At 47.1% G+C, this 14,370-nt stretch overlaps 1 protein-coding gene across 2 annotated transcripts in view; it reads right to left on the reverse strand.

Moving 5' to 3' along the window:
• LAMP1 (lysosomal associated membrane protein 1) overlaps positions 1–14,370 on the reverse strand; it is an 80,605-nt gene that overhangs the window by 20,565 nt on the left and 45,670 nt on the right. The window contains exons 4-5 of one of the 2 annotated variants that reach the window (XM_030201515.1): positions 13,964–14,125; positions 6,576–6,760 (exon numbers count right to left, since the gene is read on the reverse strand). In XM_030201515.1, coding sequence (XP_030057375.1) covers positions 6,576–6,760; positions 13,964–14,125 — 347 coding nt within the window. The remainder of the gene's footprint in view (positions 1–6,575; positions 6,761–13,963; positions 14,126–14,370) is intronic. The other variant, XM_030201516.1, reaches the window with a different exon arrangement.

The raw sequence follows: 14,370 nt of genomic DNA on the forward strand, positions 1-14,370 counted from the left end.
AAGGCAAGGGGAGGAGTAGGGAAACACCCAAGCCCCTGCCCTGCAAAACCGCAAGCCAGGCAGGGGGAGGAGTAGGGAAACACGCTACCAATCAGCTCTCAGTGCCCCCCCTCAGCGCAACACCCAAGCCCCTCCACCCTGGCGCAGCACCCAAGCCCCTACCCCCCCCCCTCGACGCATCACCCAAGACCCTCCCCCTCTGGCGCATCACCAAAGCCCCTACCCCCCCCCCCTCTCGGGCACATCACCTCCCTCGCCACCCGCAGCCGCCAATACTAACACTGTCCGGCTGCTGCTGCTTCTCCTGTGGAGCAGCAGCGGCCGGTACAAAAAGAAAAAAGCCAAAAAAAGATTTTTAATCTGAAACGCGGCTCCGTAGACAGCCATCTGGCATTGGCTGTCGTCACTGCATCTGCTCCTCCTCTCCCCTCCACGTCACTGCCCCTGCAGGAAGACCCCGGAGGAGTGCAGCGACGTCAGAGGGGAGAGGAAGAGCGGCTGCAGAGATGACAGCTAATGCCAGATGGCTGTCTACGGAGCCGTGTTTCAGGTTTAAAATCTTTTTTTGGCTTTTTTCTTTTTGTACTGGCCGCTGCTGCTCAACAGGAGACGCAGCAGCGGTCGGACAGCGTTAGTATTGGCGGCTGCAGGTGGCAAGGGGGTTAATGTGCCCGAGGGGGGCGTCGCTGGACATGGGTGGCTGCAGGGGGAGAGGAGGGTCGCTGGACGAATGGCTGCAGGGGGGGGCAGAGAAGAGGGAGGTGGGGAGGGGGTCCTGAGACCAGATGGGTGGCTGCAGGAGAGGGCAGGGGAGACAGAAGGGACACTGCAGGGGGGGCAGGGGAGAGAGGAGAGCCGCTGCACATGCGTGGCTGCAGGGGCAGAGGAGGGTTGGTGGGGAGGGGGTCCTGAGACCAGATGGGTGGCTGCAGGGGGGGCAGGGGAGACAGGAAGGACGCTGCGGGGGGGGGGGGGGGGGATTACCTTGCTAGCGCCCGTTTCATTTCCTACCGAAATGGGCCTTTTATACTAGTATTCTAATATTCTAACACTACAATTTCAGGTGTAATTGCCAAAACAGAATTTGCATTGAGCATGCATCACAGCACCTAACTGTATGTAACCTGTAGAGAATTATCCTCTACTGCACTGAAGTACATGAAACATTAATTAGCACCTGCTTGCAAATGTTCACAACACACCCACCCACTTGGCACAACCAAATAAAAAGTTATTTTCATGTCATGACTGACACACTGAGCAAGCTGCTCTATTTTCAGGAATCAAGTTGTGTAGCAGAGTTGATATCTTGTTAGTAGACCTCACATTGCTCAAAAATATATCCTAGGCTGGTTTTTAAAAGCTCACAACTAGAAACACATTCAATAAAATAAATTATGGGGAAACTACCCTGGGATTCCTTTCCTAGAGTTAGTGAAATTTGATAGCCAAGGGGCAACAACTCATGAGTACAGTAATCTAACATATATTCCATAACAAGTCAACTGACGTCAGGTAAATTGATTAAAATATTATACACTGGAAGCTCAATTGTGTATCACAGAAATGCAATTCTATTATCCACTAGTGAAATTAAAGGTGATGCTTTTAATGAGGACATCCAATACTTGAAGATGACAAGAGCTGCGTGACATGTTTTACCATATTTGGCAGATGTGTAGCCATATATAGATTTTTTGGTCAGCAGTTACTGGTAAACTGGCAAGAGGGCTTTGTTGCCTTTCCACTGTACTTGGACTTAAGGGAAATGGGACTTGATATACCGCCTTTCTGAGGTTTTTGCAACTACATTCAAAGCAGTTTACATAATTCAGGTACTTATTTTGTACCAGGGACAATGAAAGGTTAAGTGACTTGCCCAGAGTCACAAGGAGCTACAGTGGGAATTGAATTCAGTTCTCCAGGATCAAAGTCCACTGCACTAACCACTAGGCTAGTCCTCCACTCGATTAAGCAGGGACCTAATTGGCAAATCAGACTTAAAAGGATGTGCCTGGCCATGGCTAAATGCGAGATAACAGCCTAATGGAAGCAACCTATACCACCTACTCTGCTTGATTAGACATGGAGATGTGTGACTTGGCACAATTAACCAACCACCCACAATCGACATCTGGGTCGTTTTAATCTGCATCGTGAAGAATGGACTCTCCTGGATGATTTTTAAAGGGGAGGCTAAGAGGACAGGGGAAGTTTCCTGTAATAGGTGATCACTGAAGAACAGTGGGCACCACTGGTGGATTGTTTTCATATAAAGGGGATGCGTGCATGTGTGTTTGGGCGTCTGATGGGTGTTGAAGTTTTGCATTACTTCTTTTTTTTTTTGGTTATATACGTAAATAAATTTGACACACACACAAAAAAGCAACCCAATATGGAATCGCTTATGGGGAAATTTCCCCCCCACTTCTCCCAAATCACTTGCTCCAATAAATCAAAAGCAAGCAAAGTTTATGGCGGTGACAGTCCATGGCAGCTCATAAAGATCACCAAGAAATGAGTTTTTGGCTGGCTGGGAATGAATAAAATAGACTTTAGCCTCCTACATAAATGTTGGCCCAACGTAAAGCATCAGGCTCCATTTATTTCCTAGTAGCAGTTAATGAGATCAGGGCTCCTGTCAGATGATCTGAGCTGGCAAAGTAAATAGCTCAGCTTTTGATGCTTATGTAGAAGGCAACATAGAATTCTTTCTGCAACTTTAAAACTAGCTCCAGCACCATAGTTTCCTTTCCACACTTTAATTCTTGCTATTGATTTCATGCAAGGTATCTATAACCTGAATATGTGCCTAGTATTGCAAGAACAGCTTAAGAACTTAAATTACTATTGTGTTACTTGATCTGTATCAACTTTGAAAAGAAGTGTATAGTACCCAAAGGATACATCTGTGTTTTAAATGTCTGAGTGATACTGCTGAACCAGAAAAACAACACAATGGGCTCACAAGAAAACGGTACAAGTATGCCAAACAAAACTGCGTGCTTTCATGGCAGTTTGTTCCGCATCAAGTTGATGATTCACCACTCTAAAAGTGGATTGATAACTCACAGTTAAAGTAATTTTGCTGTTCTGCTGAAGCGACCCCTGAGGCAGGCGCTGTTTCATGCCGAAATACAGCCCTTGTCGGGTCATTAATAAAGCACACTTGTACTTTTTCTTGTGAGCCCACTGTGCTTTTTTTCTGGTTGGCTTTACTGTGTACTTTGACCCTCTCTGTTTTAAGCGAGTTATACTGTTGAACAGATCATTACAGCTTACAGCAGGCAGTAAACTGGACCAGTGTCTTGATGGTAGAATGTGCAAGAGACTCAGGTTCAAGCATTGCACAATTCCTGCTTACAGAGCCAGAAAATCTTAACCATTGCACCAGTGCCACCTGTTTGGCCTACTGGTATACATCTTTGACAAGGTAAAAGGACCATGCCCTTGGCCAGAAGATTGCTATAGTTAGTTTAAGGGAAGGGGTGGTACCTATCGTGGAGGAGGAGGGATTGGTAACCACAATGAAAGTTTATGGTACTCTGGCCCTTAATTCCATTATATATAGTAAATGGATGTGGTCAGGGTTGAGGTAAATTGGGCTAAAAGCTCAAGTGTGTTTAACAGGTGGTAGCATCACTTTGGTACAAAACTTTACACCGACTATGGTGTCTGGGTGTGAATGCCATCGCCAAAGACAGGCATTTAAGTCTGTTTATTATTATGAGAGTCACCACCATAAACCTAATGTGAGATTTAAGAACTTATACACCCAGAAAGGATAGAAGGGAACAACAGACTGCTTTGTTTAAAAAAAAAAAAGGAAAAAAAAAAAAACACCCACAGGAATAGCAACATACAAGGAAATAAAATGGTGAAGGATTTAAAAAGAAATAGAAAGGGTAATGAAGCACAGACCAGTTTCCTAAAGGGATGTCATAGAAAGGAAAATGACATCAGAATTTTAGATTGTACAGGATGAAGAGTATCCTTGGCACATCAAAGAAGAATAAAGCTTTATACTGTTCAACTGGAAATTCAAGAGGCAAGATGGTGGCTAGCAAGGACACAGCAACCAAACATCTCGAATTATAATTTAATATTCTTTTGTGCATCTTACCTCTGCACGTCATGCCTAAGGGAAGCTTCAGGTACATTCCAGCAATTCTGCTCCGCCACTTTGGCGGACAGATTGTACAGTTTGCGCGTCAGAATGTTGTTCCAGGCGAATCCAATGTGCAGGCCATGAGGAACAGCCCTGTGCTGGATAGTGACGCTACATTTGGCCCGAGTGGCCTAGCTATTCCTCCTGCTCCCTGACCCATGGCAATTCCAGAGCTGCCTACAGTGGCAGGACAGATACTGCCACTTGCAACTTCAGCTATGGGGCAGGATTCACCAGTTTCGGAGGTTTTTACCATCGGTCAGCCAGGTGTATGTCCTGGCTGCATTGGGAGGATCTCAGAAAGACCCAGGGAAATGAACTATTCCTTCCCTAGTTAAGCCTGCAGAGGTGCCCTTAAACCATTTGGACTGCTCTGGACTCTATATATACAAAGGTATGTGCCTCAGTGTTATCCCCTGTAGGTGAAAATGCAGCCAGGATTAAAAAAAAAAGTAGAAGATGCTTTAAAAAAACCCAGGAGGGAGAGATTAAAGAGATGACAGGCCAAGTTCAACAGTTAAAACAGACTCAAAGTATTTTAATGCAAGACCATCTTCTGTTTCGGAGAAAACTGGAGAATTTTGAAAGCAATACAAAAGAATTCAACTTGCATTTGTTGAATTTTCCTCAATAACTTATAATGTCTCCTAAGGAAGCTTATTACAAGTATCTGCAAAAGTGTTAAAATATTCCCTAGAGGGGTTTCCTCCATTACACAAAATATATTGTATATCAATTCCAAAGAAGCAAATCGACTCCGGTTACAGAAGCTTTTTTTTTTTTTTAACATTTATACTTTAGATCTAATGAGTTGAATTTTCTTGACAGAAAAGTTTCTATTTTTCCTGACGTGGCAAGGTTTACTGAACCAGACATATGCAATTCCTTTCCCTCTGTCAATGAGTGAATAACATTGGAGCTAAGTTCCAGTTAAGACATCTGTGTAACTGATATTGAAGCTAAGTTCCAGTTAAGATATCTGTGTAAGTGTGTTTATTTTGAGAAATCATGATTCTCTCAACTGCAGTTTTTCCTTGACGGAAAGAGTTCTGCACCAAGTGGAAACTGAATCAACTCGTATTTGAACTGTAATGTTGACATTTAACTTGCTGTTATTTCTGTATTAATGATTCTTTATTTCCCCATTTCCTCAGGGTTATGGGTTCTTGCCTCTCCCCATTTGTGGACTATATAGGATTAATCCTTTAGTTTATGGTGCAGTTATTTATGGCTATTGGATTTAATTCTACATCCATGGCCACCATAACCCAACTTACCAGCACAGGAGCAGCAAACCTGGCAATAACAAAAAAACTGGCATTTGTAAAACTGACAACAAACCCCTCTTGTTCACGATGAGAGAACGAACATTTATCCTGTTGCCTTACACATTAGGGGCCGGTGCACAAAACTTACCAGACCAGCAACGTGTTTTTTTTTACCGGTTCCAGCCAGTTTAGCAAGCACAGTATTCAGCTGACAACACATGAAGGGACTCTGTTGTCTTACCACCATTCACGGCAGCAGACAACAGGAAACACACGCTAATATATTTAAATTAGATGAATAGTATTTAAATGTGCATTCTGAGCAACGCACAGAAGCAGCCCCTACCTTTTACTGGGGAAAAGGGATGTCAGGAGTGCTGTTATTCAGGCTGCCTACTCCTGTTCTTCCTTTATAAAATGCCCTGTCTTGGCAGAATTTTCCATCCCTGGAGGCTGGCTTGCCCAGGTGCTGCAGACAAGGGGAGGCTGCCAAACCTGTGGTTATGACTGCACTTGAAGGCAACAGCAGAAAGTAGCCTGAGGTGGCCTGGAAGGTACAGGGCTTTAGTGCCCCAGTGGATCAAGAAATCTATGCCCAATTAAAAAAAAAAAAAAAACAACTTTCTACAAAAAGGCTACATATAGCTTTCATACACACAATACACACAGTTTGTATGCATGTATGAAAGCCGTGAAATGCCGTTCTGGGCATGTATATAGCAGAAACACTTAGCAATTGGCTGCTATGTTGCTATGTGCATACCCTGGAGCTTTCCCTATTTGAGCTGAACGGTAAGATTTCATGCAGCTCATTTGCCTGCAATTACTTTTGAGAAACATCTGCTATTTTCACCTTGGTAATTTTTAATGGGGTGGAAATAGTGTGAGGTTCTTTCCAGGGACCTTTGTGCATCAGGCTTTCGCTAAATTAATTACCCGGCTTTCCCCAGAAATAAAAGCATGCAAACCCAAACATTTGCATTATCTAAATTCCATACAAGTATCTCACAAAAGCAACACACCAGATAAATAAATTGCATACTAACTTAATATTTGACTGTATTGAAATACTGTTATACATGTTTGTGATCCACCATTTATGTCGTTACTGGAAGAGCAGAATATAAATGCTATAATACCTTATTAATTACGTTTAAATAGGTGATGTTAAGCTGCAGCCCCATGTCAGCGAGTATGCAGGTGTAATTTGTACCATTCACTTGGTATTTCCCAGATTTTGGTGCGGATGTGGGTGCTGGCACAGGAGGAGGAAGAGTAGTAGCTGGTACTGTTGTTGGAGTGACATCTTCACTACATGGTGTTTCTAAAATGGGAAAATATATTAGATGCTCAGTGCATTAGCCTTCGTTTTTGAGTAGGGCGGCATTTCAATTAAGATTAATTGTAATTAACTGATTAAAAAATTGTAAAATTGCAATTAATTACACAATTAAAAGGTATATTTCCCACTGCACCCCTTGTGACTCTGGGCAAGTCAACCCTCCATTTCTCCAGGTAACAAGTGCCTGTATATAATATGTAAGCCACTTTAATTGTACCCACAGAAAGGCAGTATATCAAATTTCATCCCCATTCCCCTTCTCTAAGGCTGATCTTGGATCTGGAGGTGGGTGACATGGAGATCTCCTTTTCTCTTTTTACCTTCCCTTCCCTCATTTTCCTCCAGGTTCACTGTCTTTTCCCTCCCATCCCCCCACACCCATGAGCAGCAAGGTGAAATTAGATCTTACCTGCTAATTTTCTTTCCTCTAGACCCTCCAGACCGGTCAAGACGCGTGGGTTATGTACTCCTACCAGCAGAGGGAGACTGAGAAAACACTGAGCTTTGAACACTGACTATATAACCTGTGCAGTACCTACAGTAGCCAGTATAACACTCACAAAGCAGAGTAACAAAAAACACAACTATAACTTTAACCAGCAACCCTGTACATGGCTTCCGCCAACTGTAAGAACATTCACTGTTTCTTTTATTTGCATTGTAGAGACTGTTAATTCGTGCTTCCACAGGTGGACTGTCTGCCACGCCACACCTGCACCAGACCCACACCAACCAAAAACTGGTAATAAGAGTCTGAAATTATGACAATCATCAGCTGCCAAGAGATGCCTACCGAAAAACTACCTCCTGGCCTACAGTATACCTGGGCGGGTCCTTGACCGGTCTGGAGGGACTAGAGGAAAGAAAATTAGCAGGTAAGATCTAATTTCACCTTCCTCAGCGACCCTCCAGACCGGTCAAGATGCGTGGGACGTACCAAAGCAGTAAATACCTTATGGGCGGGATCTACGAAGGCCAGAGGTCAACACTGCTGCTCCAAAACTTGCCTCTTCCTTCGCATGCACATCAATCCTATAATGCTTCACAAACGAATGCAACGAAGACCAAACCGCCGCCCGACAAATATCTGACGGAGGAATCATACTATTCTCCGCCCAAGAGGCCACAACCGCTCTGGTAGAATGAGCAGAAAACACCTTAGGAACCTCACGGCCCTTCACCAAGTAGGCCGACGCAATCGCCTCCTTCAACCATCTAGTTATAGTCGCCTTGGATGCCGCTGCGCCCTTTTTAGGGCCACCATGAAGCACGAACAAACGATCCGACACTCTGAATTCCTGAGTTCTAGACAGATAACACCGCAAGATGCGTTGAACATCTAACTTCGCCAGCCGACGCTGTTCCGAATCTCCCGCTAAGTTACCTAAAACAGGCAACGAAATGACCTGATTAACATGAAACTCTGACACCACCTTTGGCAAAAAGGAGGGCACCGGCCTCAAAGACACCTTTTCCTTGGAAAAAGACAGAAAGGGCTCTCTACACGACAAAGCCTGCAATTCCGAGACTCTCCGAGCTGAGGTAATAGCTACCAGAAAGACCGCCTTCAAGGAAAGATCTTTGCAGGAAGCCGCAACCAAAGGTTCAAATGGAGGTCTGACTAAGGCATCTAAAACGAGATTCAAATCCCACGGGGGAACCAACTGCCGACGAGGCGGCCGCAACAACTTCACACCCTTCAAAAAACGAACCACCTCCGGAATAGAAGCAATGGACTTCCTCTGAACCTTCCCCCGAAAACATGACAACGCTGCCACCTGAACCTTCAAGGTAGCCAAGGCCAGACCCCTGTCCAAACCATCCTGCAAAAAATTCCAACACCTCTGCCACCGAGGAACGAAAAGGCATCACCGTCCGCTCTGCACACCAGTGCTCAAACAATCTCCAAACTCGAACATACGCCAATGAAGTGGAGGTTCTGCGGGACTTCAACATTGTATCAATGACTCTGGCAGAAAACCCTTTCTTCCTCAACCTGTGCCTCTCAAGAGCCAAGCCATAAGCGAGAACCGAGCCGGGTCTGGCATAACTATCGGGCCTTGACACAAGAGTACCGTTTCCGACAACTGAAGGGGCTTCGCGACCGCCAACCGCACCAGATCTCCGTACCACGGTCGACGCGGCCAGTTTGGAGCTATCAAAATCACCCGGCCTGCGTGCCGCTCGATGCGCTGAATTACTCGACCTACCAACGGCCACGGAGGAAACACATACAGCAATCCCTGCGGCCAGGGTAACAGCAGAGCGTCGAGACCCTCCGCACGCGGATCTCTCCAATGACTGAAAAACCTTGAGACTTGGGCATTGCGCACCGTGGCCATCAGATCTATAACTGGCATACCCCAGACCGACACAATTTGGCCGAACACCGCCTGATGCAGAGACCACTCTCCGGGATCCAGAGTATGCCGGCTCAAAAAAATCTGCGTCCACGTTGTCCACCCCGGCCACATGAGCCGCCGAGAGCGCCTGAAGATGACCTTCCACCCATTGGCATAACAGTGCCGTCTCCTCCGCGACCGCCTGACTCTTTGTGCCCCCTTGACGATTGACATAGGCCACGGCTGTGGCGTTGTCGCAGAGCACTCTGACTGCCTTGTGGAGAAGCATTGACTGAAAACTCTGAAGTGCCAACCGAATGGCCCGAGTCTCCAACCGGTTGATGGACCACCTTGCTTCCGCCTGGGACCACCGCCCCTGCGCTACCTGACCGAGACAATGCGCTCCCCATCCTAGCAGGCTTGCGTCTGTGACAAGAACCACCCACTGAGGGGACTCCAACGGCATTCCCTTCTCCAGATTGCAAGTGCTGAGCCACCAACGGAGGCTGCGGCGGACAACCGGCGACATCGGCAGACGTACCTCCAACTCCTGCGACAGGGGAGCCCACCGACTGAGGAGAGAGGACTGAAGCTGACGCATGTGCGCCCGGGCCCAAGGAACTACCTCTATGGTTGCCGCCATCATCCCCAGAACTTGCAGGTAAGCCCGGGCCGTCGGTGACGACAGTGCAAGAAACCGCCGAACCAGGTCCTGCAACTTGCTGATTCTCGGGGGAGGCAAAAACACTCGACCCGACCTGGTATCGAAGAGAACGCCCAGATACTCCAGAGCCTGCGACGGTACCAACTGACTCTTGCTGAAATTCACCACCCAGCCCAGCGACTGGAGAAACTGTACCACACGCGACGTCGCCCCCTCGCTCTCCGCCCGGGACTTGGCCCGAATCAACCAATCGTCTAGATACGGGTGCACCAAAATGCCCTGCCGGCGCAAAGCTGCCGCCACCACCACCATGACCTTGGAAAAGGTGCGGGGAGCTGTTGCCAGACCGAAGGGCAGGGCACAAAACTGAAAGTGCTTCCCCAAAACTGCAAAGCGAAGAAAACGCTGGTGCGCCGCTCGAATGGGAATGTGAAGATAAGCCTCTGTCAAGTCCAGAGAAGTTAGAAACTCTCCCTGCCGGACTGCAACAATTACCGACCGCAACGTCTCCATGTGAAAAGAGGGAACTTTGAGCGCTGCATTGACTCTCTTTAGATCTAAAATAGGCCGAAAGGCATCCTCCTTCTTTGGCACCATAAAGTAAATTGAGTAACACCCCGAGCGTTGCTGAGCGGGCGGAACAGAAACTACTGCTCCCAGACTGAGAAGACGACGCAACGTGTCTCGTACTGCTGCTCTCTTGAGCCTCGAGTGACAAGGGGACTCCAGAAACCGTTCGGGTGGAGAGGTCTCGAACTCCAGGGCATAACCATCTCGAACCACTTCGAGAACCCACTGATCTGATGTGACGTGGACCCAGTTCTGGTAAAACTGACTCAGCCGAGCCCCTACACGCACCAGAACCTGGGTCCGCACACCTTCATTGGGCAAGCCGCCCCGAGGTCTTACCTCCCCCGAACGAGCCCCTGCCTCAGCGACTGCTCCCGCGAAAGGACTGGGTGTGCTGGAAGAACCTACCTCTAGAGGCCCCACTAAACCTACCAGGCCTATACCGTCGAGCCTCACTAAGTTGACCTCGAGAGGAATTACCCCTAACTCCCAGCTTGGGACGAAAATCCGGGAGTCGAGGCACCTTGGCCTCACTAAGGCCTTTCACTAACTTATCCAACTCTTCGCCAAAAGCCTAGAACCCTTGAAGGGGAGAGAACACAACTTAGCCTTAGAGGCCGCATCCGCGACCCAACCTCTTAACCAGAGAGCCCTACGCGCTCCCACTATCATAGCCATATTTTTAGCCGACGCAAGCAACAAATCATACAGCGCGTCAGACAAAAAAGACGAACCCATCTCCAACTTGGCTAAATCCTGTAACCCCGAGGTCCCAACCTCCCCGGGATCATCCAGGAGCTTCTCGGCCCAGCGAAAACACGCCTGCGCCACCAGGCCCCCACACACCGAGGCCTGGAGAGCTAGCGCCGACAAGTTGAAGCTTCGCTTAAGAAATGCTTCCAATCTCCTATCCTGGGGTTCACGGAGTGCGGCCCCACCATCTACTGGAATAGCCGTCGCTTTAGTAACCGCTGTAACCACTGCATCTACCGTAGGAGCCTTAAGGGAATCCCTATCTTCCTGCAGCAGGGGATAAAGCCTCGCCATTGCCTTAGAAACCTTACACGGCGAATCTGGCGAATCCCATTCCTGGTTAATCATCTCCCTGAGATCCTTGTTCATAGGGAAGGTCCATGCTCTACGCTGAATTCCCTTCACCAAGGGATCCTGCCCAGATTCACCTGAAGCCACCTCAGGATTAAATTTAAGGGTAGCTGTGACCTGATCAATGAGCTCCGAAAGCTCATCCCTATGAAAAATCCTAACTACTGAGGGATCTTCCCCAGGAAGGGAGTCCACCGGATCTACCGGACCCTCAAACCCCTCAGACTCTCCCCCATCACTAAATGGGCCTTCCGTGCCCCCCTGAGACAGACATTCCTCATCCTCTGTCCACTCTATCCGGGGTCTTTTAGGCAGCATGGGACTAACCCCCTCCACTCCCTGGGGGGGGGCCCGATTTCCAAGCCTGGAAAAGAGTCCATACAAACTCTGGAGGAAAGCTAACCCCTCCTGGACCCTCATTAGGTACTTTGTGTGTGTCCACGGAGGCAACTGGCTCAACCACAGAAGCCTCTGCAGAACGCGCTAAATTCAAAATGGCGGCCATTCCCGCCGAAACTGAAAGCGCCGCTGCCGGACCCGACTGAGTTGCCGCTGCTAAAGGGGCCGCCGATACCGCCGGGACTTCCGCGGTTAACTGCGGGGGAACTGCCTCCAAACGTTTGGGCTCACCGCACAGCCGACACTGACCGCCCGGCGATTCGATGCCCCGGCGCGAGCACGCGCGACAACTGAGTAGTTTGCCCGCCATAACTGTAAAAGTAAAGGCAGCGCTTCCCCGTACCGGCCCCAAGGTCAGGCAAGCCCCAAAAGCACTGCTCTCTCGCTCCTAGGACGGAAAAGAACTCCCGTTCGTTCCGTACCAAATAAATAAATATATCTCCCTTAAAGAGACAGAAGACAATTCTGGCAGCTGAAAATTGAAAGGCTCTCAAGGCTGCAGTACACAGAAAGCAGCCGAGGCACAAAGCTGCCAGTAACACAGTACTGGAGAGCAGCACAGGGGGAGGGACCCGAAAAAGCAGGTGTGACACCCCAGGGGGAACTACTGGGCCCCACCGGACCCAGGGCCTCGAAGCACTTTTTTTTTTTTTTTTTTTTTTGGCAAACCACGTACAGGGTACTTAAAGGATAGAAATCTCCTGAAGAAAACCCAAAATCCTTTATCCCTAAAATCAAAGCTACCTCACCAGACTATTGAAGACTGCACAGGCTGTCCTTCTACCTCTGCTGAGACTGAGAAAATACTGGCTACTGTAGGTACTGCACAGGTTATATAGTCAGTGTTCAAAGCTCAGTGTTTTCTCAGTCTCCCTCTGCTGGTAGGAGTACATAACCCACGCGACCGGTCTGGAGGGTCGCTGAGGAATACAAAACTTGGTGAGTGGCACAAAGCTCTTCTCATAGCTGCTGGAGCTCAGCACCTCAGTTACCAGTGGCCTCTCCAGTTCTACTCACAGGTTTGCAGGTCTCTCCTCTCCACCCACCTAGGGTTCAGCATCTGCCCCCTCTCTCATCCCCAGGACTTGTGTACCTTAAGAGGTTGGCCTCTTGTTTCCCAGCAGTGTTGCATATAGGATGCTGGCTCTGTTCAGTAGCTTTTTCTCTGACCTGTCTCACCCATGAGGAGGTAGGATGGGCCAGAGAGAAAGCTTCTGAACAAAGAGCTGGCAACCTATGTGCAAAGCTGCTGAGAAACAAAAAGGCCACTTTTTTTTTTTTTTTTTTTGGGGGGGGGGGGGGGGGGGGGGGAAGAGGAGAAAATACCAGATCATACCAAGGACAGGGAGGCTGGGCATCAAAGAGCAAAATAAGACAGGACGTGCTACAATTTTAAACCACAATTTTTTTAAAATTGTGATTAACAATTAACAATTTAATTGCTATTAACATGCAGCCCTACTTTTGAGAATTTTAAATTTGTTCCAAGATGCACCAGGCTAACCTAGCTCACAAGCTAAAGAATAAATATGCTGTCAGAATGCACCAAACATCCCATCACTAAGAATTTGAGTATGTTCCATAGATACAAAAAAAAAAAAAAAAAGCTGCATTTTTTATGTTATACCTTGTAAAGCACTTCTTTAAACCACCACTTCTTACTAATACATCTATAGATATTTTCAACTTGTTAAAGCATTCTGTCAAAGTATACTGACTATGATGACACAATCAATGTCCACAGGTGTAAAAAAAACCCACAACTGGCTGGGGCTTGAGAGAGTCCCTCAAGAATGATTTCCTCCCTCACACGTTAGGAGCTACCTGGGAAATTTCCCAGACTTACTGCAGAAATTACTAGAATCTGTCTGAATTAACACTTGTTCAAAGTACTATCAGTAAACTGTATTCAGACTACATTTCCAAAATCATACCAAGTTCCATCAGTGGCATACTGAGAGGCATATTTTCAAAGCACATAGCCTTCCAAAGTTCCATAGGTTTCTATGGAACTTTGGAAGGCTAAATGCTTTGAAAATATGCCTCTGAGTGTGAGGAAAATTTCTGCACTCATGTAGAATGAGATTTCAAATGTGAAACATTTACCTTTTACACTAAAATTACTAGTTGTAGGATATGCTTGAATTTTGATGTTATAAAATGTTGCATTAACATTTCCCATATGGATGATGTTTTGATTAATGCATCTGTAGGTTGTATTCATATCAGCTTCAATACCAGTCTTCTGTGAGGTCACCACTTTTGGTCCTAAACAAAAGGAAAAAATAGACACTATAGTAACATAGTAACAACAGCTGATCCTCCAAAATCTATGCATAACTCCTGCACTCAGTTCTTCAGCAGCAGACTGGCTAACCTACTGAAGAGGGCTTTAAACTAGAATCATTGGGGCAGGGTGACCAAAGCCCCCAGGCAAGTACAAGCTCTCAGGTAAGTAAAGCATTAAATACCTCTACACAAATGGGGAAAAGAGGCAACATCTGGAAAGCACT

The sequence above is a fragment of the Microcaecilia unicolor genome, chromosome 4 (assembly GCF_901765095.1).
Source record: "Microcaecilia unicolor chromosome 4, aMicUni1.1, whole genome shotgun sequence".
Taxonomy (NCBI): Eukaryota; Metazoa; Chordata; class Amphibia; order Gymnophiona; family Siphonopidae; genus Microcaecilia; species Microcaecilia unicolor.